This window comes from Pelodiscus sinensis, chromosome 1 (genome assembly GCF_052426305.1).
Source record: "Pelodiscus sinensis isolate ZL-2025 chromosome 1, ASM5242630v1, whole genome shotgun sequence".
Lineage (NCBI taxonomy): Eukaryota > Metazoa > Chordata > Testudines > Trionychidae > Pelodiscus > Pelodiscus sinensis.
Genome location: NC_143052.1, coordinates 123331190 through 123356206, shown reverse-complemented (window position 1 = coordinate 123356206; position 25017 = coordinate 123331190). Strand labels below are relative to the sequence as shown.

The window sequence follows — 25017 nt, the reverse complement described above, 5'->3', positions numbered from 1 at the left end:
TAGACCACAAATAAGTAAAGATAATAATAAACAACTGCTAAACAGGGTCATGAGATCAACATTTAGTTTAATTGCACATATTTAAAAACAAAAATCACATTTAATATGTACAAAACATAAAGCTAAAAAACTAATATGCATTATATTGGCAGTTTTCAATCCAAACAGTGTTTTATCTTCTTTTCTTGGCAAATTCTTTGTATATTTGGTTTAATACCAGAAAGTTGGATTTACATATCTGGCACAGCAGTCAGTCGATTTCTGTATTTCATTTTTGTTGCTGTGTAATTCAAGAACCCAGTTTCACACAAGTATGTGCTGGTGAAGGGTAACAACTGATGAATTGCATGTCTTGATAAAGCTGAATATTCTCGAGATAAGCCGCCTCAAAATATAATGAGAGAAACTGCTTTAAATTTTTGTATTAATTGGCCGTCTGAAGCGATTTCAATTAGGTTTTCATAATCTTGCGTAGGAAAAACCAACTGGCTTTTCTGTTATATTTAATGGATTTTGAATCCAGTTATTGGTTGGAAAACACTTCATGATGTTTGTGTATAAATTGCGAAGATGATCTGCAGTGTCCTAGCCAGGAGGGAGGGTACAGGAGAGAGCTTGGGGCAGGGTGTCAGAGCAAGCTGGGAATGAGGGGTTTTGGCGGTGGGCGGGGGAGTGGGCAAGGGGGTTTTGGGTGTGGGGTCTGGCTTGGCACCCTGCTGCAGCAAGGAAAGCCTCTAGGCAGCATGCTGTCATTCCCCCAGCAGGGGGGCGGGAGAGGGAGCTCAGTCCCCCAACTCCATGCAGTGGGGACCCCAGCACAGCTGCAGCACCAGCTCAGGTTCCCCACTGGCAGGGCAGAGGAACAGTGGTGAAGAAACCCTGACCTTCCTCACTAGACCAGACTCGGCTGCTTCCCCAGCAGAGTGAGGAGGGTTGTGGGAGAGAGAGAGCAGCAGTGCAAAGGGGGCAGCGAGCCCGAGCATGCCCCGGGGGGGGGAGGGGAGAAGAGCTCGAGCATGCCCCGGGGGCAGGGGCAGAGCCCCAGCTGAGTTCTATGCAGCCCCTGCTGGGGTGCAGGCAGCAGTTTAAAAATACCGAGGTCTGGGAGCTGCTACTCAGTGCCTCGGACCTGGCCACCGCCCCCTCACAGCAGCAGCAGTTGCTGTAACAAGCTGTTGCCTGCACATGAGGAGCAGGAGGCTGCACGGCACCAGAGGCTCTATGTGACAGGGGCTGTCCTGCGAGATGCGGAGGGGGCCGCGCCATGCGTGGTGGTGGGGCAGCTGCAGTGTGTGGTGGAGCAGCCAGAGCCACGCACCACCATCAGCCTGCCCCCGCTGGCAAAGCTCCAATGAGAGCTGCCTACACACTCTGAAGGGGAGGCGGGGAGTGAACAGAATTTTCTCACGGAACCCTTAGTTTCACTTTGCGGAACCCCGGGGTTCCACGGAACACCATTTGGGAAACACTGCTCTAGACTTAAGATTCTCACATTTAATTGTGGCCCAGTTGTGTTATCTGACACTTACGCCCGCCATGGAACCCTGATGGGATTTAGATTTACACTCAGACCCACTTAACAGTTTGGAACCTCTCTGCCCTCCACCCGAATGTAGGAATTAACAAGGCCAGGTAAGAAATTCTACAAAAGTTTCCATTCTATTTAATTTACACATTCCTACACCTTTTTTCAGTCGATTTGCATGTTCTACCATAGACTCTCTTACACAATGATAAATGGGTGTTAAGTAAGTCTGAGTGCGAGGGAGGCTAAATTATGCCACCTTGGAGTTTACTTCTAAATTTGGCCAAGAGTATCAAAAACTATTTTTTCAGTTAATATAAGAGTCCGTAAAAATAAAATAACTTGCATCCTATGTCTTAAAAAGCAATGAATGTTTCATTTGCAAAATATATGCTTGCAGCCCAAATAAAATGGAAAAAAAAATTGTCATCCTATGGAAAACCATAAAAAAAGCCTTTTACGGTATTACCATGGCAATAATAGAATGTTGTACAAAACAAATCCATACAGAACTATATGGTAATTAGGTATTATGTCATAATATAGCAACTGAAAAGCCAATGAAATTTCTATTTCGTGTCTGTTTATATTCCAAATGAAAAAGTCTGTTAGGCATTAAAGAACAGCAGCATTTGTTTCTTTCTTAAGAGGAAGAAAAGGACTGCAATTTTCAAATGAAGGAGGACCCATAAATAGCTTCAAAATGTTTGTAATATGTATATGTCATTTACCAATATGAATATTTACATTCGCTGTAGGGTTTATTATAAGTGCAACTGTGTCCATAGTTTAATAGGATAGCTTGAAATAGTGTCTGTGAATTCAGCATTTACATTTATAATTTTGTGTCTATTGCTCTGTCACTAATAGCAGGAAAAGCCTAGTTAAGTCCAAGTAGAGTAAAAATAGTGTTAATTACAGCGCTTTAAATTAAAAAAAAAACTTTACATTTTCATCATATTAGTAAAATAATACCCTATCTAACATGATAGATTATCTGGGTTCTTAGATTTGATGCATTTGTGTTCATGTATGCATAGAATTAAAACACCTGATTCACAACTTTGTTAATCCAGATCCAATAACATATTAGTTTTATGAGTGTATTAGCATGCAGGAATAATCATCCCTGAGCAAGCTTTAACATTAGATAACTATTTTTGATACCTAGAGTTGTTTCTGGTATATCTTGATTTACCAAGGGTATGTCTACACTGTGCGCTTATTTTGGAATAAGCTATATTTATATTTCAAAATAGCTTATTTCAAAATAGCGCATCTACATAGCAAATGCCCACTGACATAGCACTGAGCTATTTTGAAATAGAGCGTCCACACTCGTCGGATGCTGAATCGCATTTAAGGCCACCTGGAAGCACTTCAGGCAGGGCATGAGGACAGCACTTAGTTCCTGGAGCTGCTGCCTGAGGCTGTCTCAGGCTTGTGCTTAAAGAGACCTCCCTGTATAGCCATGTCTCAGGGCTCTTCTCCTTTGCCTTCTACATTAAAGGACAGCAAACCCATCTCACTGTGTGCTCTGGTTGCCCTTGTGACACCACAGCACTCAAGCTATGGTGCTGGACCTCCCTCCGAGCAGTTGACGGCTCTTACAACACATGCTGCACCTGCTGGTGAAGTTTCTGCAGGTTGCCCTCACTGGGCACCTCCTCTCCTCTCACCATGTGCTGCTCATGCAGCATGACTCCACCTGCCCTCCCCTACACACCATTTATAGTTTCTGCAGGTTGCCACGACTGGACACCAGTTCCGATTGGTGGGAGCGAATTGTCATGGAGTGGTGGGACGATCAGTAGTGCCTCCAGAATTTCCGCCTGTGGAAGGACACCTTCATGGAGCTGTGTGAATGGCTCACTCCTGCCCTTACATGACAGGACACCCTCATGGACCTAGCATCTCCCTCCAAAAGAGGGTCGCCATCACTATTTGGAAGCTCGCCATGCTGGACAACTACCGTTCTGAGGGGAACCAGTTCGGCGTGGGGAGATCAACCATCAGGGCTATGCTCATGCAGGTATAACTCTCTCGTGCTATTGTCCCAGGGGGGCTGTGAACTGCTGGAATGGGGTACCCTAGGGAAGGGGGAGAGGTGGTGGTGGTGGTGGTGGACGTGCCCTCCCTGGGAGGTTTTTCAGTCCCACCTTCACAAAGCCCTGCTGGGGATGGGGTAAGTAGGGGTTGCTCCTGGTGTGTGAGTGGGGGGAGGGGCAGGCAGGAGGGGGCAGGGACCTCCTTAGGGCTCTGGAAACTGTGATTCTCTGTCTCCTATAGGTGGTGAGGGCCATCAACACCATCCTGCTGTGCAGGGTCATCAGCCTAGGTGATGTGGACCCCATCATTGCTGGCTTTGCTGCTGTGGTGGGAAGGGAAGCCATTGACGGCACCCATATCCCCATCTGTGCACCAGGCATCTGAATACATCAACTGCAAGGGGTACTTTTCGATGGTCCTGCAAGCCCTTGTGGACCACCACGGTCAGTTCACAGACATCAACGTCAGCTGGTCGGAGAAGGCACACGACGCCCGTGTCTTCAGGAACTCCAGCCTGTTCCAGGAGCTGCATGCCAGCACTTTTTCCACGACTGCACCATCAGGTCAGGGACATGGACAATTCGATGTGCACTGTAGGAGGACACAGCCTACCCTCTCCTCTGCTTCCCCGGCTAATGAAGCTCTATACCCGACACCTTGACCAAATCAAGGGATGCTTCAAGGCTGTGGAGTGCGCCTTTGGTTGTCTGAAAGGTAGGTTCCATTGCCTCCTCACCTGGATGGACCTCGGTGAGTAGAACGTCCTCCAAGTGGTGGCTGCCTGCTGTGCCCTCCACAACCTCTGTGAACATAAAGGGGAGACATTCCTGCTAGGGTTGGGGGCAGAGGCCAAGCAGCTCACCAGGGCCTTCAAGCAGCTGTGTACGGCTGCCATCCGGCAGGCCCATCGGGAGGTTATGTGCATCCTGGAGGCCCTGAGGGAGAGTTTCAGCCAAGGCCAGCTGTGAGAGTCTCCCCTGGGCCTCCTCACAAGGGCCTCTTCAGTGGGCCAGTGGGCCTTTTCTTCTGCACCCCTCTCTTCCCCTGCCTTCTATCCCCCTTCCCTTCTCCCCCCTTGCTCCTGTGCAGACGCAATAAACCACGCCTTTTGTTTTGAAAGAATAAACTGGTTTTGTTTAACTGGGGTAAATGTAACTGGGAGGGACTGGGGAAAGAACCTGGATGGGGTAGGAAGGTGCAAGGGGGAGGAGCAGAGGCTCAGGGATGGGGCTGGGACTGGCACCTGCCTCTTGTTTGGGGCCCTCAGCAGCCACGGGGCGGGGGGGGGGGAGTTAGGGAGAGAAGGTGGGTGAGGAGGCAGGATTAGGAGCAGCAGCAGGATCAGAAGTGCAGCAGGAGCAGCCACCAGGCAGTCAAGGGCAGCGGTGAAAGCTGTGCACGTGGTCCAGGCCTGCTGCAGCAGCTCCTGCCAGGTGTTTTGGTGAAGCTCCAGGTCCACCTCAAGTCTGTCATCCTGTCAGTCCAGAGAGCACTGCAGGGCATGCAGGCAGGAGATGTGCTCCTTCTGACAGTTTTCCTGGGCTTGCCTTCACCTGTGGGTCACGTGGGGTTGGGAGGATGGCGCAGGATATGTGGCTCAAACCTCACTCGGAGCTGGTCCAGCTGTGGAGAACAAAGAGATGGGCAGTCATCCCAGGAGACACAGTGCATGAAGCCCAGCCTTCATCTCTGAGCTGACACCGAGAGGGCTCAGGTCAGATGAAGGGATTGTACTTCTAGCAAGGCTGACTGAGGCTGGACAGAGGGCCCTTTCCTCCAGGGACACAGATGTCCCAAGGGGGAGCCTCGCTACCCCCACACTCTGGGGACAAGTAGGAATGGGAATGTGCCGGCGGGAGAGGGCAGCTCAGCTTCTGTCCATGCCGTGCACACACCTGGTCCTGCAGTGGTTGCATCCACAGAGAGAAAACTTGTATCCCTGCCTGCTGGAGGAGAAGGGGGCAGGTGTTGGGGGGAGGTGTGTGTGAGCGGCAGACACCGCTTGCTGGGAAGGGTGTGCCAGGAGTCCCATGTGTGTCTAGAGACTACAATGGGGTGCGGGGTGGAGCTGATCATAATAAGAGTAGGCCTGCGGTGCCACCCTAGAGTGGGAGCAGCGCTCCCTGGCCTTGGCATGGACCTGCCTGAGCTCCTTGATCTTCATGCGCACCTGCTCTTGGGTGTGCATGTGGCCCTTGTGGCCCAGGCTCTCAGCCATCCGGCCATAGACATCCACATTCCTGCATGGGTTGTGGAGATCCTGGAAGTTTGCCTCCTTTCTCCAGACCTCAGTGAGGTCCAGGATCTCCGCCGAGACCAAGAAGGCGCTCGCCTCTTCTGTCCCTGGGCAGAGTCCTGGGAGCTGGCTGCCTGCTCGGCTGCAACCTCGGAGAGCTCAGATGGAGCATGGGGAGGGGGTCGCTCATGGCAGCGGAGACAGCTGTGATGGTTGCTGCTATGTGGCACAGGGCTGTCGGGGCCTGCCTTGTGCCACAAACGCTTTCCCAAGTGGCTGTGGCTTTAAGGGCTGCAGGGGAAGGGGCTTGCTGTGTAGACGCCCACTTTAACTAGCATTATTTCAAAATAACGCTGCTGTGTAGACATGCCCCAAGGGGCCACCCTCCTTAATTCCTGTTGAAAATGTTCAGCATGTCACTGGATCAGGCTCTTAACAAATCTAATTCTGCATCAGAAACTTCTTTAGTGCTGAATATTTCAAGATCCTGGCAGTTGTTAAGCCTCTTACTTCAGCAGGAAATTAAGATGCTCAATATCTTGCTGGAGATGCTTAGTATTTCACAAGATTGAACCTTAAATTGCTTCTGTTTGAACAGCATTTTTTTCTTCTCAGTGAATCAATATGTTTCTGGCACTTGGATATGCTGTGCGTGGGATAGATGAAATAAAGCTATCAGTTAAAATTCCAAATCTCTGCAAGTGGGAGAATTTTACTTAAAAGCAATATGGACAAGATCCATAATATCAGGTCAACTTCTAGATCCCATCAAATCTGATGTTTTCAGTCTGAGTTCAAATGAAAATTCTATTCCTTTGCAATTTTTTCCCATTGTGGGCCCACACTCATACCTGGGCTGGGGCATAAGTTGCAAGGGGAGGCTGGTAATTTAACTTTCCATTTCTTCCAAATATACAATAAATTTGATTTGTAAAGTATGTAACTAAATTAATGAGCTATGCAATTCATCCAAGCACATTATGAAGTCTTATCATTATGTTATATAACTTGATCACTGAAGTATATGCAAAACTAACTAGTAAAGTATTCAGCTTGATCATTAGAGCATGAAAATTTTTTTGAACTAGTAAAGTCTGGGATGACTTTTGTCTCAAATGACATTTCATAAGTAAAACTTTCAAACACAAAAGAAAACTTTTACAAGCCCAGGAGCAACACAGGTTTAAGCTCTATTTTATGCTTAGAAAATTGCTGAATAAGGGTAGTTGAGAAATTATTTCAAAATTATGATTCATCATTAAAAAGTCTTTGGATGGTTCTGATGTAAGCTAATGAGGCTTGTATTTGGACTAATTATATATAATACAAACAACAATAGGTCTGATCTCATTTAGATGAGTGAGATGTTGACAAACTCAAAATTTTCTGTAGAAGTACTGTCAAAAATAAGTGTAAAGAAATGTAAAGCATTTTAAGCAATATCATTGAAGTGTGATAAAGATAAGGAGGTGAGCGAGAATTCTGTTTGGGTCATGTACCTCTGATATTACTAAGCAGCTACCTAAGAGTGAGCTGGTGGTATAGCAATAGCTGAGAACGGGATCACATTTGATGTTGTGATGCTGCTAATGAACATAGAACACTTCTTAGAATGTAACGTCTTCCTCCCCAGTGTCTGTCCTCCATGCAGCCCTCTGTGTCACCTCTCCAAACTCCCGCACCTAGACTCCTGAACCTCTCTCCTCTCACCTGTTGGTCTCCTATCTCAACTGCAGGTAGTCAGGGGAGCCGACAGACTTGCCAGGCCTCTAGACAAGCGAGGGGGGCCCAGCTTAGCAACTGAAGAAGGGCTGAGGCCCTGGGCAGAAAGAGTAGGGCTGGAGCAGCCTACCCTGTGTGTCCCCCAGACCACACTGCTCTCCCCTCGGCACTGTCGAGACTGGGCCGTCTGCAGCACCAGTGGTGATTTAAAGGGCCCAGGCTACTGTGGAAGTGGTGGTGGCCAGGAGTCCCAGGTCCCTTTGAATCGCCAGGCCCTGAGATAGTTGCCCCTTATGCCCCTGTCAGCAGGCCTGCAGGTAGCTCAGCTGTGTAGCCCACCCAACCCACTTGCATCTGTGGTCGTACCACAAGGAGCCTGCTCCAGCTGGGGTCATTGGACTGGCAGAGTGGGAAGCGCTGAGCACTCTGGCCTCCTGCCAGTGCTCCTGGGAGCGGGAAGGGGGGAGGGAGCTGTAATGCTGGAGGACCTGATCCTGCTATCACCCCATTTTTGCACCATCACACCAGCTCTGCATCTGGGGCAGGTGCCTCTTCCATGCCACCCTAGTTATGGTACTGAGGATGTCACATGGGCCAGATCTCTGTGCCGGCTCGGCCACCTGCTGGCTGTGGGCTTTGAACCACTGGTCTAGACCGAGGCCCCTGGGGAGTTGCAAGATGATTCCAGAGGGACTGCCAAGCAGGGCTGGAATTAGACTCACTGGGACCCAGTCCAGAAAGCTGAAACCCCATTATGCTGAACCACATCCCAGAGCCCTGAGCCCCAACACCAAGGGCTGAAGCCTGAGCAACTTAGCTTCACAGTTCCCCTGTGGTTTGTGGCCTGTGGCAGTTGCTGGCCCTGGCTTTTGTATGGAGAAGTACAGTTGTTGTGGCACTTTGTACAGCATAATAAGGGGGGCTCAGAAAGGAAAAGGTGGAGAACCCTGCTCTAGACCATGGAGCAGCTGAAGAGATGCTCCACCACGCCTTCTGTGCTGGCTTGCCCTCTACAGGGCCAATGAGGCCAGGCTGGAGCTCCTCTACATTAGAAGAAGGGAGTAATGCATTTGCAAGGTCTGCATTTGGCCCAGTGGGAGCTGCATTTGACCAAGATCAGGCCTAGGATAAAGTAAATAAAGATTTGCTGAACTAGTAAAGTGATTTGCAGGGAGGAAAAGCTAAAGCCACCATTAAAACCTTTAGTCCAGGGAGTTTCTACCGTATCTAGCTTTTCACAGAGGAGCAGCAGCACAATGGGAAAAGATGGGCTAAGAAGAGAAAAGATCAGAAGCGACGTATGGGCCCCACTCTGTAAGGTGCTTACTATTCTCTTCTTTAGTGGGAATCAAGGACACTCACCAACTTGCAAAAAGCTCTCCACACCCTTAGTAGCCAAGCCCAGCAATGAACACGGTGAGACTAAGTCAGAATGAGGTGAGAAGAAAAGGGAGCGGGGACAGAACATTGCTCCTGCCTATTCCAAGACATGGGATCTCAGCTATGCTCAGTTTCTATTGGGTATACTTGGGAAGGGGGCACAAAGAATTCAATTGTGGCTCCTAGCTCCTGGCACCTCTGTTGGCTCCCATTCATTTTATGTGTGTGCTCTTCTAATGTATACCTGCTGGGTATACATGGCCCTCTGGAGCTAAAATTGAAGTACAGCATACTCCCTTCTACAGCAGAGCAATTTCCAGTTGAAAAAATCAGCTGATTTCTAAGCTCTTTGCGCTGCCAGGGCAGCCGAAATATGTGGTCCAGTGTATTCTTTCTACATATTCTCTGTGGCTGTGTCTACACTGGCAAGTTATTCCGGAAAATCAGCTGCTTTTCCGGAAAAACTTGCCAGCTGTCTACACTGGCCGCTTGAATTTCCAGAAAAGCACTGACGATCTCATGTAAAATCATCAGTGCTTTTCCGGAAAAACTATGCTGCTCCTGTTCGGGCAAAAGTCTTTTTCCGGAAAACTGTTCCGGAAAAGGGCCAGTGTAGACAGCACAGTACTGTTTTCCGCAAAAAAGCCCTGATCGTGAAAATGACGATCGGGGCTTTTTTGCGGAAAAGCGCGTCTAGATTGGCCCCGGACTCTTTTCCGGAAAAAGTGCTTTTCCAGAAAAGCGTCCTGCCAATCTAGACATGCTTTTCCGGAAATACTTTTAACGGAAAACCTTTTCCATTAAAAGCATTTCCGGAACATCATGCCAGTGTGGACGTAGCCTGTGTGTATATGTTGGGGAAGAAGTATAACATTGCTCCTTTTACATTTTGTCTTTGCTCCAGAGGCCATGTCTGTCTATCATCTCCTCCCACTCATTAGTCCCCTTCATCTCAGCATTTTTTACAAGGATGGAAGATTTCTAAAAGAAGTTCATCCCTCTTAAAACTTGCTAGCAGAATGCTGGGCCTTGAGGATTCCAGCACAGGAGGAAGTGACTGTCAGGAAACACACAAGAGATGTCACTGCCCATAAGGTAGAAAAACTTAAACGAAGAGAAGAAAAGTTAGGGAAGAGCCAGAGAAAGAGACCCCTGGGCAACAGGGAGGGGTCACAACAGGTGGATGGGGAGACAGAAATGCTGGAGAAGAGAGGAATGATCTGGAGGGAAGAGTTGCACAGCTATAAAGTTGTCTCTGGACAAACCTCCAAAGGTACTTTGTTAAAGGGGCTTTACACTGCTGGAAATTAGAAGTTACACCAGCATAACAAGAGGTTAATGGAGTGGTAAAACAGCTATATTAATCCTATGCATACATAAACACAAATGTATGAGATTTGAGAACCATCTATTTTATCATGTTGTTTCTGATATCGCTTTGTGATCAAATGACCTTGACCTCTGTGCAAAGTGCTAGACAATAGCTCTTGTTCAAAGGGCCTTTCTGCTTAGAAAGACAGAATTCTTTCCTGACACCCCCCAGAGGCTAATGCTGTATTTAGCTCTGGGGCTTCCTCGCAACATTGGAGCATTTGCAAGGTTTATCTTCACTGTGGCAGCCTCCATACCCCAGATCTCTTTAAAGCAGAGATGGGGAATTTTTTTGGGTTGAGGGCCGCTGACCCACAGGAAAATCAGTCGGGGGCCACACACAAGTGAAAAGCACAAAAAAAACCCAAACCCTCACTGACATGGCCTCTGACTAAATAGAAAGATGCTTTCCACATTCTGCTCACACACCAGAGCCTGGGGGGGGGGAGGGCAGGATAGTAGATTTTGTGTGCTCCAGCCCCACAGTTGAACAGCAGAGGGTGTTTGAGTGCCAGCACGGGCTTCCCAATGCTGCAGTGGAGGGAGCCCTGAGATTCAAGGGTTGAATCCAGTAGCATTCAGTATCCTGTAGCATTTCTACTAGCTGCTAAGTGAGGCAAAGCACATCTTCCACTTACCTACAACTTTGCTCCCTACCTGCCCAACACTTCCTCACATTCTTATCCTGAACTTCCATTTAGGCCTTAGTGGTTAAAATGCACAGGGGAGGTAGCTGATCCCCCTCCTTTTACAGGTGTAGATCATTGTGACATGATCTGGGCTACAGTAAATGCTTTGAAAATTGATTGTTTTGTATTAAGAGCAGAGTTTGACTAACACTGTTTGTTATTTAACTCCTTAGTTACTTTAGTTAAAGTTAGAAGAACTTGTAGGGTTGCCAGATACTTTTAAAAAAAATGAACATGGCAGGGAAAAAAATTGGTTGAGCGCAAAAAAAAAAAAAAAAAAAAAAAGGTTACTGCACCCTTTAAATCTCTGCCGGGGGAAGAATGTGCCCACCAGCCTACCATCCGAGAAAAACAGAAAATACCAGACATTTTACATGTCCAGTATTTTTGGGTATTTTTTTTACCAGACAAATTCCACAAATACCAGACGAAAACCAGATACCTGCCAACCTTAGGAACTTGGGTGAAGCAAAAAACAGGACTATGTAGCACTTTAAAGACTAACAAGATGGTTTATTAGGTGATGAGCTTTTGTGGGCCAGACCCACTTCCTCAGATCAAATAGTGGAAGAAAATTGGCACAACCATATATACCAAAGGATACAATAAAAAAAATGAACACATATGAAAAGGACAAATCAAATTTCAGAACAGAGGGGGGATGAGAGGGGGGAAGGTAAATGTCTATGAGCTAATGATATTAGAGATGATAATTGGGGAAACTATCTTTGTAATGGGTAAGGTAATTAGATTCTTTATTCAAACTCAGGCGTAAAGTGTCGAATTTAAGCATGAATGACAGTTCAGAGGATTCTCTTTCAAGTCTGGTATTAAAAGGTCTTTGAAGCAGGATGCAGGTAATCAAGTGGTTGAGACAATGCCCTTTCTGGTTGAAATGGCAATAAACTGTTTTTTCTTTGTGATCCTGTCTAATATCTGTTTTGTGTGCATTGATTCTTTGGCGAAGTGTCTGAGACGTTTTTCCAATGTACATAGCAGACGGACACTTTCGGCACATGATAGCATAAATTATATTTCTGGATGAGCAGGAATATGTGTTCTTGATCTTATAACTCAATTGGTTAGGAACTTGGGGTTCTCTTACCTCAGGTGAGGGAGGTGTTCAGCAGCACCTCCATCAGAAGGTGAGGAATGCGGTAAAAGGTGATTAGCCCAAACCTATTAATATGTTCTTCTTATTTAAAAACAATTCTTAGGCACACAGCTGACTGTGCAAATCTTATTAATTTAAAATGGGATTGTAGCCATTTACTGAAACAGAGGCCGAATTGGGCCCATAGTAAATTATTTTCCCTATTGAAAAGTCTCTTGTATAATGGTTGTGTTTCTTTTTGATCTGATCTTCCATAGTAATAATATTTCATCTAACTATTGCTGAGCTGGAAAGTGTGGGTGGTGAGTGGGCAGTGAGGTGGATGTCAGTGCATCTGTGTTCAAAACAAGTGTATGAGATGCATCAAACTTTCATTTTCAGTGTATTGTTTTCAAAGCTGACACACTGTTATTCCTTGGTATATATGTAGTTCTATCTAAAATGCTATTCGGATCAGTAGTGTTCTGCAAGCCAAAAATCTACTCTGTCTTATAGATACAGTATACTAATAAAACCCACCAAGCACTGTGTATTTGGAGCAGTAAGTTTTCAGAGTTAATAACGGTTGTGCTTTGTTATTTATTAAATTTATGAATAACAAAATATGGAAGTCAACGTAGCTGCCAAAGAGTTAAATTTTCAAAAAGTTAAAATTAATTAAAACCATGCAACTGAAACCCTGTTCACACCTTCAAATTTTAGCTCTAAAAAGCAGCAGCAAATGTCAGATTTTAAGTGAAGCTACGTCTTCTTTATAAATTCAATTTCAGCAACTACAAAATATGGAGTTATATTTAAGATAATTGAATCATTTTAATAGGAAATACTTAGTTTTCAGGCTTACATGCCAAACTTCAACACAGTGTAATTTCTAAATTCTTGAAAGCAACAGTTTCATAACACAAATGGTAATTATTTTTACTACAGCTAATATGCTAGCAAGTACTGCTCATATAAAAACCTATTATAAACACTTCAGCTTTTAATGCAAGGACATTTCTTAAAATATTTTAAATGATAGTATTTTATTTTATAGATTCATAACTTTAAAAGTACAAGTTTTGCCCGTCAAAGTAATACTAGATATCAAAAAAAGAAACAGATGGCTTTTGGTCTTGCACTCTACTTTCCTTGTCAATTCTCACAAGATCATTATAATTGAATGGAAAGGATAATATGTTTCTTCCATAACTACAAGAACCTCTCACCGAATCAGAAAAGACATCACTATCTTCAGCAAATAGAAGTTTTCAATTGTAATCAAGAAAGTAAGAGAATAAATAGAGAGGAATTGTGTATGCAGACACTGAATCGGGTCCATGCTGTTGTTAAGGAATTAAGACTGCCAGACATTGTACATGCATAATTCCTTTCTAGGTTTCTAGGGCTATGTCTACACTACAGAGTTTTTGCGGAAAAATGGCCATTTTCCTGCAAAAACTCGCAGAGTGTCCACACCTCGAGTGCATTTTTGAGCAAGTAAATCGAACGATCAGAGGGGTTTTTGCACAATTGGTAATCCTCATTCTATGAGTAAGAACGCCTTTTTGCACAAGAAGAGGGAAGAGGAAAAAGCACAAGTGCCCTGGTGGCTATTCTGTACATAGCAATCACTGCTTACTTGCGAGAGAGCATCCAAGCAGTTTAGACCAGTGTTTCTTAAACTGTGTTCCGTGGCACACCAGTGTGCTGTGAGGGAGTTGGAGGTGTGCCATGGAGAAGAACAGAGTTCAAAATGGCCACCCTTAAAGGGACAGGCGACTTTTTTCCCCCCTCAATAACTTTCCCCCAACCCTATTTTATTTATTTATTTATTGCTCAACAAAAAGTTCTTGGTGTACCTCATAAAAAAAAATTATTGTTTGGTGTTTCTCCGTCTTAAAAAGTTTAAGAAACACTGGTCTAGACACTCTTGCAAAAGCACATCACTTTTTCAATGCGCTTTTGCAGTGTGGATGCACTCTTGCACAAGAAGTTTTTGTGGAAGATCTCTTCCGACAAAAGCTTCTTGCGTAAAAAGCCTGCAGTCTAGACGTAGCATAGGTCTTTCTGAATACCAAAAGGCATTGCACTTCTGTTGTTAATGATTATAATAAGGTAAAAAGACATTAGTACAAATTGCTTGGGAGTGTTTCAGAGAATAACACATTTTAGAGGGCTAGCTTTCCATATTTATTTTCAAGAACTTTCATGTAATTTTGTTGTACATAGGATTAATTGATCCATCTTAATATTAAGGAAAATTAGAATAACAGCAATAAAAAAGAGGGTTACTAGATCTGTTTGCAAAACTCATGCTTACAACTGGAAAATTTGAAAAAGTTACAACTTAATGCACCAGCTCTGACAATCCACAATGTACACCTCATTGTCCCACATTGAACACCTCTAAAAGCTTTATACAATGGAGCTGTGGTCCAGTGCTTAAAAAATTAATTGGACTGGGAGTCAGGAGTTCTGGGATTTTTCCTAGCACTTCCAGTAACTTGATGTGTGATTTCAGTCAGTCTTATCTTTTCTGTAACTGAGTTTATCTACTTTTATAAAAAGGGGATAACAACTATTAATCTGCCTCAGAGAACAACTGTTCAGTATCAATAATAAGCTTTTGGATCAGTGCTAGATAGAAACAACTTCTATTTTATACTGACTTTCCAGTATTAATTGCAGTTTGTTTCATGGACCTCCGCTAGGATTTCAGAGCCCAACCCTGGACCCAGGAGCTCTGCAGACTGCGTGGATTCTGCAGGCACAGAAAATCCTAAGAAGGAAGCACTCTTCTGGGGCACCCATGAATTACTTACATGGCTGCCAAATTCTTTCCTAGATTCCGAAATATGTTCCACATGATTGTCTCATATGTCAGTCAGATGCTGGGAAGCTCATGACCATGCACAATGCCTCTGTGACATCTAGAAGTTCATGGGTTCTTCACTGCCTTTCCTAATCTGGGGGGAAGTTTAGAGGAGCTGTATGGGTCAAATAGTGTCTTTATATCCTAACTACTGAGACAATGAATTTTGTACACTGAGCAAACTTCTACTAGCTTCGAGCATCCCATTGTACAGACAGTTTACACAGTCTGATGATCTTTTGTGCCCTAGTGATCCGTGACAACTGGGATCAAGATTGGTCTGTTGATTACTACAACAAAATGTATTATTCTGTTATTTTGTGGGAAGATTACTTTTCAATAGTATGTGTGAAAACAGGTTAGTTAGCTGTCTACCCTTGTAACTGAAGGAAAAAGCTGGTGTATTAGTGCTTAGCATTTCCAGCTCATTTGATAGCAAATTTTGATTTTAGGACTATGTTTAAAAGATTTCATGCTTGTATTTTATCATTGATTACGAGGCGGGACAGTCCTCTGCTGGTGTCAACCAGTATAGCTCCATTAACTGAGGCTCTGATTCATGATAAAAGCATACCACAATAAACACAAAGATAAATACAAGATGGAAACTTTATCTATGGTTATTTTGCAATATGCCATTTTTTCTTTTGGCTATATTTTTACAACAAACGTGGTTTCAAGTTTAAAGATTACTTTTTCAAGATAAAGTATTATCAAGAATGTTTAGTATTCGTAACAGAGGGTGTTGTAGTTTATCCCCCATGGCACCTCCATCAAACATTGAGGAAAATGCTACTTTAAGCTCATACCTTTTTAGACCTCTGTAAAACCCAACTTTGAATTTCTTTGCTTTTATTGGCTTAAGTTTCACCCTTTGCATCATGTCAATGTAGATTTTTTTCTTTTCAATAGTAACATGACCTGTTTTCTCCTTCATGGTATATACCAGCATTCCTTGAAATAGATTGAACTACAAGGCAGCCTTCTTCATACACTTTCCCTCTATGGCTGGCTGAAGGCCACACCATGATTTATAATTTAGTTCTGCAAATTCATCACTCATTCTGTGTGTATGTTTTGTCTAGACGGAGGAAGGACAGAAAGTCGCTCAGCCTAAAAGTTCTCAGGAGCTGTCAAAGAAAGAGATCCTTACACGAATACAAGAAGTAGTGACTGCTCGCTTTAACACCATTACACAAGAATTTAAAGATACTGATTGCGAAAAAGTTAATACAGTATCAAAAGAGGACTTCCGGGGTATTTGCAACCGTTACTTTCTGCTTCTGACAGACGGACAAGTAAGAAAAAATATTATTTAAATTTATAACTAATTAAATTGGCATAGGGTTTTGGAGAGTATATATACATGCTAATGCATATATACAAGTAGCCTGATATCTTTGGAGCAAAACAAAAAGGATTGGAGAACATTATTCCATAATGTAATTTTGAGGGATTGCTTTTTCAATATTATCTGAATATGTGTGTAAACTACAATAATTGCATGCTCCCTAAAGGTAGGCAGTACATAGTGCATACCTACTCTAGGGTGCCAGCACAATAAATTCACATTTCAATTGCAGAAATCCTTAGGCACACTTTTAGACCTATATCATACAGTCCTGATGAGGATTCTCTCTCTCTTTGTTGCATGACCATTCATCTCCGATGTCTCAACTGGATCCTCATGGTTTTGGTTAAATTCGGTTTTCAGATACACAGTGCAGATTACCGCATGTAGCTGAAAGCAGAACTTGGTCTCATGTCCAGTTTTGCCCTAAAACATATGATCACAACCCCTATTAACTTAGTGAAAGTTACATCCTCTTACATGTGAGGAAAACGAGTTCCTCATCTGTTTTCTGATTTTGCGGACAATTTTTAGGTCTTTCTGGGTGGCAGACCCTGCAAGCCAGGGTGGAAATCAGATCAGGTTTTCTCTAATGGTCAGATTCTCAGCTGGTGTAAATGGGCATAGCTCCAGTTAATTCATTGGGGCTGTGTCTAGACTGCCAAGTTTTTCCGGAAAATCATCTGCTTTTCCGGAAAAACTTACCAGCTGTCTACACTGGCCGCTTGAATTTCCGGAAAAGCACTGACGATCTCATGTAAAATCATCAGTGATTTTCCAGAAAAACTATGCTGCTCCCGTTTGGGCAAAAGTCTTTTTCCAAAAGACTTTTGCGCAAAAGGGCCAGTGTAGACAGCACAGTACTGTTTTCTGCAAAAAAGCCCCGATCATGAAAAAGGCGATCGGGGCTTTTTTGCGGAAAACTGCGTCTAGATTGGCCATGGACGCTCTTCCACAAAAAGTGCTTTTGCGGAAAAGCATCCTGCCAATCTAGACGCGCTTTTCCGAAAATGTTTTTAACGGAAAACTTTTCCGTTAAAAGCATTTTCGGAAATTCATGCCAGTGTAGACGTAACCTGGAGGTATATCACCTTAGACTAGCTAAGGATCTGGCTTTAAGTGTTTTATTCAAAGGACTTTATTAGGTCTGGGCCGTACACTGGTGCACAAGATGGTGAGAGGATGCAAGAAGTCCTCCACCCTTGTGTGCTGTGCAGTATCTGGATTCAGTAATAGTCTTTACATCCCCCTGAGCCAAGGACTTCTCAAGTCTAATTGTCTGCCGTGCCGACAACTGAAATCCTTGCACTTTTCAAGTTCCTACTAATCACATGTATTGAATAACCGTATTTCTCATTCTTGAAAATGACTCAAGAAAGTCAGATTACTTTTGTAATCTGGCTAGGAGATCAGCTGTCCATAATGCTTCTAGAGGGAACCGTGTCAGCAAATCCATCCATGCTGACTGGCAGTAGTTCCCAAGGAGTCCTTTATTTTCTTTATTGGCATCTTCATAGTTGTCTTCTGTCGTTTACTTGTATTAATAACTTTATTGTCTGAGGCTACGTTTACACTGCAGTTATTTCGGAATAAGCTATTCCAGAATAGTTGTTCTGAAATAGCTTATTTTGAAATAGTACGTCTACACTGCAGGGAAGCCTCATAATTAGTCGGAGGCAGGTTTTCCTAATGTAGGCATGCTATCTCGATTTAGAGCCCCAGGAGGAATAACTTAGAATGGCCCTGGGGAGGGGCTATTTTGAAATAGCAGCAGTGGAGCATCTACACACGCAATAGCTATTTTGAAATAGGCGTTATTTCTCGTAGAATGAGGTTAACAGAAGCCGGAATAAGCTGTCAGTTATTTCGAAATAATTTCAAAATAATGGAATTTCTGTGTAGACGCTCGCATAGTTATTTCAGAATAACAGCCATTATTCCAAAATAACTTTGCTGTTTAGACACACCCTTAGGCTGCATCTAGACTGGCACGATTTTGTGCAAATACTTTTAATGGAAAAGTTTTTCCGTTAAAAGTATTTGCACAAGAGAGCGTCTATACTGTCACGATGCTTTTATATAAAAGCATCCGTGCCAGTGTAGATGCTCTCTTGCACAAGAAAGCTCCGATGGTCATTTTAGTCATCGGGCTTTCTTGCGCAAAAAATCAACTTGTCTGTCTACACTGGCCCTCTTGTGCAAGAATACTTATCCCTGAGCGGGGGCGTCGGAGTATTTGCGCAAGAACCATAGATTTTGTACAGTACAAAGTCAGTGATCTTGCGCAAATATTTGCAGCCAGTCTAGAAGGCGGCAAGATTTTGCGCAAAATCTTGCCAGTCTAAATGCAGCCTTACTGAGCTTTCAGAGGAAGCTTCACCAATTTCAGAAAGCTGGTGACTTTGGTTTCCGTGTATTCAAAGCAGGGGGAAAACTAGAAATCAGGGGAAAAGGCAAACAAAAGTTACACACTAGGAGGGTGTAGTGTGCGGTTTTGCTCTGGATTCGTTTTGGTTGGAGTGCCCTTGGTTCCTCCTCTGAAATTGAGACTGGTGTGCTTTATACTGCTGTTATGCAGGAGGTACATGCAGTTTTCTGTTCCTTCTTCTTTCAGACTGATTGTGGGCTTTTTTGTATTGTTGATCTGTCTGTATCCTCCTATTTGTCTCTTGTCTTATACTTCAGATTGTAAACTCTTTGGGACAGGGACTGTCCTTTTGTTCTATGTTTGTTGCTTAGCACAACAGGATCCTGAGCCATGACTGGGGCTCTTAGGCATTATGATAACACAAATAATAAATAAAAACAAAGGCAGGTGTAAGAGTTAGTTGCAGGCAGGTTGCTAAGCAACTAATCTTCTCTCTCAGCAGCTGTTTGGTCTCTCATCCTCCTGGGGCAAAGGAAGTGACAGTGGTTTGGGGCTTCTCTCTAGAAATCTACTCCACTGCTCAGCTATGTTTCTAAAGCTCCCACTGGATCAGCTGCAGCCTCAATGGAGCTTTTTTATGCCCTGACTGCAGCTAGAATTTGGCAAGAATAACTCTGATTAGCCTGCAGTGCTGAGACAATGGAATCCAGCCCTCTCCCCCCCAAGTTCTGTGTCTGTTAAACCCAAAATGGATAGTGCTGCAGCTTCATTGGCTGGAGTTATGGTTATTCTGTCATAATGGGATTGCTGCCCCAAAGGCAGGGTGGATAGAAAAATAGAAGGCGGCTTAAGCAGAGATTTCATATTTTGCTCAGCTGCTGTCCAACCTTCCCTGCTTCACAAGAGTAGCCATGTTGTGATGCAGCAACCTGAAAAATGTGGATCCTCTTAACTATAAAGAATTCATCACTGCTTTCTACAAAATGTCCAACTACTGTACTTTGTTCAGGCCAGATATATCCATGGATTTCCATGTCACAGATAGACTCCAAAATGTGTCTGAGACTGTGGCCCTGTGGCATACATTTGATCTTGTTGATACTCTTGGAGTCTAGTGGGATGATGTAGATGATCGGAACGTTAAAATCAACCTATTTAGGAAGGATTGGGTGGGCAAAATAGGGTTGGGGGAAGAATGGCTTTCTATGTAAATAATGGCATTACCTGTTCCCGAGTTTCTGGTAACTCAGAAGTAATTGTCCTAACTGCTTACACATCAGAGTCCTACAAATAAAGCAAAAGATGGAGTGTGAGTTTGGTGTCTGCTACAGACCTCCAAATCACAATGAAAAACAGGGTAACTGACTCCTCATGTATTTATCTATAATGTGTGTGGGATGGGGAGGGAAGAAAGCTGAACGATCTTGGGTTACTTCAGTTATATATAATTAATACCAATCAACATGGGTTTTCATAAAACATTCTGTCGACTAACTTGTAATATCAAGTTTAAATGAGGAAAAGTAATAGTTTGAGTGTAATACTTAGCCATCAGTGAGACATTTGGCTCTGTTCGGACACTGTTTTGATTTAAAAAAACTAGAAAGATAGAAAGTTAATATGACTCAGGAGATAAGCCCGAAATATCAACCCCCAGAGGAAAGTCCTGAGAGAAAGCCCAAAACACTTCTTCATTCCAAGTGAAACACTCAACACAACAGCCAAATAATGTTAAGAGGGGAAATGGGGACTACCCAGTATCAAGGTAGGAAGTATCTCACTTTCTCTTTTTAGAGCCAAAAGCCTCCCCTCTTCAGTCCTCGGGGCTGGATTCCATAATCTTTAGACTGAAAAAGAAGTCAAGGAGGAGTGAGAGCCGTTATACAGCTAAAACAGCTCAATAAGCAGATGACAAAACTCTGCCATCCATAGCAGATTTGGGTCTGATTCTAATTTACACACTCTGGAGAATTTCAGGTGTTGGTGGCACCTGAAGCTGATGAAGGCACTCTTCTGTGCCCACGCTTCCAGGCAAGGAATGTGGTTGGCTGCACTATTCAGCCCAATTTCCTGAACGGGGAAGTGAGCTTGCACACTATCTGTGGGGCAAGCCACCACAATGTTTTATATAAAAAACCAGGGGTATACATTCCTCTCCTCTTTCCCAGGAAGCCCTCATGCTGTGGGACTTTTGTATAGCTCATTTGATACACCTGGAAGCATTGACCTTCCCGGAGTACAGAACAAGTTGGCAGGCCATCTCAGCAGGTGATTCCATAGCCACAAGTGAGCCCTGCGCCCAGATGCTGAGAGCTTCATTTTCTGAGAGTGGGGGTTTTCCCAGATAGCTCTGTTTGCCATGCAATGCAGCAGCAAGTGCGAGTGATTTTGCTCCTTCACAGTCCGGACTCCATCACAGCCACATTACTCCTATCCAGAGAGCGCTACCTCTTGTTCATATTCTTGCCCATTCCTCTCATTCACAAGGTGCTCTTCAAAGCGTGGAAGCCTAAAGATCCAGCCTGGGCCCATCAGCACTGGTACTCATCTCTCCTCTTAATGTCCATGGAAACGCCAGTCACCTTGCCACTCTTCCCAGAGTTGCTATCTCCGGATCGTGGCCACCTCCAACACCTGAGCCTCCTGTCATTGCACCTCACAGCATAGGCACTCCATGGGTGAACCCAGGTGAACTTGCTTATTCGGACCCAGTCACAAAAGACCTTGGAAGCAGGAAACTTTCCACAAGGGCTAGATACCTAGCCAAGTGGAGGTGATTTTCAATCTCATCACTGATGTAGCCGTGACAGGGACCACCCTCTATGCGCTCTACAGTCCATCATGACCTGTTTAGACAAATGGCCCAAGGGCTCAGTCTTCCAGTAGAGAAGGTAGCCAAAGAGTCTGACCCTATCATGGACATTCTTTTGCAAGGGTAGCCCTGCCTCTGATCAGGTCAATCCAGAGGACCACTAAGCTGCTCTGGCAGATCCCAGCCTCCATTGCACTCATGGCCAAGGGGGTGGAGAGGTGCTACTTGTGCCACAGAGGGGGCATGAGCACCTGTATACTCACCCTAGCCAGGCTCATTGGTGGTGGATGTGGTTAACCATCAGGAGTGTCAGGGAAAGCCTCATCTAACCCTGAAAAATAAGGACATCAGAATGCCAGACCTATTCGGACATGAGGTCTCTTTGCCTGGGGGGTTTCAACTGCGAGTCTTGAACCAGCAGGTACTAATCATTCAGTATGCGTTTAACTCCTGCAATACCCTCTCCAAACTGCTGGAGCTTCTCCTCTCGGATACTCAGCAGGTCCGAGAAGAGAAGGTCACATGGTCACTAATCCTTGGATTCTGTAGACTTGGCAGCGTGTACAATGGCCGCGGTCATAGTGATGAAACGTAACTCATGACTGCAAGTGTCTGGTCTCCCAGCGGAGGTGCAGGGCATGATTCAAGACCTGCCTGTTTGCTGAAAAAGACAGACTTCTGTCTGCACAGCCTTAAGGACTCCAGCGTTATGCTGAAGTCCTTGGGTATTCACACCCTGCCTCCTCAGAATCACCAGTTTAGGCCACATCAACTGTCCCGGTTTTATCCTGGGTCCTCTAGACAGGATCAGAGGAGCTAGAGCGGCTGCCGCAATAACAGGAGGAGGCCCCATCATTCTTCTTCTACCCAGGGCAAGGCCTCTCCAAGCAAGTGCTGGAGCCCAAGCCTAACTTTTGAGGGTGTGCCCACCTATATCTCCACAGCTTCAAGCATGGCTGGCACTGGTGTTCATGCCCTCCAGGGACCTTCTTGACTGTGTGGCCACAGTGCCGCCGGTAACCCTGTAATCCCTCGACGGGTGGATATAGACCCATATAGTGTGCGTGGGAGTCTCGTTTGGGGACCCGCGGCCAGAGATCACCCTGGTGACAAGCTTTCCCAGAAGCGTCTCCTCCCTTTGGGAACCATCTGTTCCACTTCCACCATGCTTAAGCCCAGATTACCGGAGCATGGTGGGAGTGGGATATTCCATCCAATTGTGTACCCTCACCTCCTCCTGCCCCCCCTTACCCTTCCCTCTTCAGGGAACCCTTTCATTAGCAATTCCTTATCCTGGAGGTGAGGTCACTCCTCGCTATGGGGGCGATAAAGGAGGTCCTGCAGGAGTTCAGAGGCAAGAGGTTTTACTCCCTGTACTTCCATATCCCAAAGGCTTAAATGGGGTCTTGTATCCCATACTGGATCTCAGAAACCTGAACGTGTTCATGCGAAACTTGAGCTTTCATATGGTCTCGTTGGCCTCGCTGGAGCCAGCGGACGGGTATGCCACCCTCGATCTCAAGGATGTGAATTTTCATATCTCTGTTATTCCGACCCATAGCCATTTCCTCCTTTTTATGGTAGCAGACCGGCATTACCAGTTCACGGTGCTGCCCTTTGACCTGGCCACAGCACCTTGGGTGTTTACAAAGTGCATGGAGGTGGTGGCCAAATTCCTGTGCAGAAACTGGGTTCAGTCTCCTAGAACTGGACGACTGGCTGTTCAAAGGCAGGTCACGGGAGCAGATGCTCAGGCACTTGGAACTGGCCAAGACCACATTCTCCTGCTTGGGCCCGATCCTCAATATGCTGAAATCCACACTCATTCCCTCACAAAGAACAGAGTTCACTGAGGCCCTTTTCGATTCTTCTCTGATGGCAGCTTCCCTGCTGCAGTCTTGGTTCCAGACCTCAGCAGGCCTCATCTCCACACTACAGCAGTACTTCACCATGATGGGGTGCAATTGCATGAGGCTTCTTGAATACATGGCATCCTGCAACTATGTCCTGCACCATACCCATCTACATCTCCGTCCCCGCCAAGCATGGCTGGCATTGGTGTTCTTGCCCTGCAGGGACCTTCTTGACTATGTGGTCACAGTACCGCCGGCAACCCTGCAATGCCTCAGCTGGTGGATGTAGCCCCAGAGTGTATGTGTGGGAGTCTTGTTCGTGGGCCAGAGATCACCCTGGTGACAGACACCTTGACATGGCGTGGGGGTCACGCTTAACCTATTTACGGACACAAGGCCTTTGTTCTTTCACGGAAATGATGTTGCATATCAATGTCTGGGAACTCAGGGTGGTCTGGCTGGCTTGCCAAATGTTCCTGGCCTACCTGCAGGGCAAGTGTGCCTTGGTGATAATGGACAGCGCCCCAGCAATGTTTTATGTCAATCAACAGGGTGGTGTTCGCTCCCCTTCCTTCTGTCAGGAGGCCATCTCTCTGTGGGTCCTATGCATTGCTCATGACTTTTACCTCTAGGCTGTGAACTTTCCAGACACACGGATCACCTCCACTGGTCTTTTCAGCCCCATGACCTCACAAGTGATCCCTCAAGACAGATGTGGCTTTCTCCATTTTCCGAGAGTGAGATCATCCCCAGGTAGACCTGTTCTCAATCCTCTGAAACACCTGTGGCTCTGCTCCTTTTAGGGCCACAGGTTGGGGTCTTGGTCAGATGTTTTACACTTGTCGTGGAGAGAGCAGTACCTGTACACCTTCTTCCCAGTGCTGTTAATACCCAGGCTCCTTCTCAAGATTTGACAGGACAAAGCTACGGTGATACCGATAGCAGTAGTGTGGCCTAGGCAACACTGGTTCGCTGCTGCTGTCCTTGTTGGTGAGTAATCCCACAATGCTCCCTCTGGTTCCTGACCTATTGACGCAGGAGTTTGGCCAGATGTGCCACCGAAATCTGGAGTCACTCCATCTCGCGGCATGGAAGCTCCATGGCTAAACCACTTGAAATTCCAGTGCTTGAATTTGGTCAGGGAAGTCTTACTGAGCAGCCACAAGTCCTCCATTAGGGCTGCTTGTCTCGCCAAATGGAAGAGATTCTCCATGTGATGCCTCAATAAGGGTGCCAACCCCCAGCAGGCCACGGTTCCCCAGCTTCTGGACTACCTCCTCCTCCTTCTCCTGAAACACCAGGGTTTGGTGGTCGTGTTTATTAGGGTACTTCTAAACTACATGGCTCCGTCGACGGAGCCATGTAGATTTATTGTTTTGGCAAAGGCAAATGAAGCCGCGATTTAAATGATCGCGGCTTCATTTAAATTTACATGGCTGCTGCGCTGAGCTGACAAACAGCTGATCAGCTGTTTGTCCGCTCAGCGCGCTAGTCTGGATGCTCCCCTGCCGACATCAAAGCCCTTTGTCGGCAGCCCCGGTAAACCTCATCCCACGAGGGATAATGGGGCTGCCGACAAAGGGCTTTGATGTCAGCAGGGGAGCGTCCAGACTAGCGCACTGAGCGGACAAACAGCTGATCAGCTGTTTGTCGGCTCAGCACGGCAGCCATGTAAATTTAAATGAAGCTGCGA

General features: G+C 45.3%; 1 protein-coding gene across 3 annotated transcripts in view; it reads left to right on the top strand.

Moving 5' to 3' along the window:
• Positions 1–25017, top strand: part of EFCAB6 (EF-hand calcium binding domain 6) — a 162179-nt gene that overhangs the window by 120924 nt on the left and 16238 nt on the right. For all 3 annotated transcript variants that reach the window (XM_025187059.3, XM_075899542.2, XM_075899562.2), the window contains one exon: positions 16026–16238. In XM_025187059.3, the coding sequence (XP_025042844.3) occupies positions 16026–16238 (213 nt within the window). The remainder of the gene's footprint in view (positions 1–16025; positions 16239–25017) is intronic.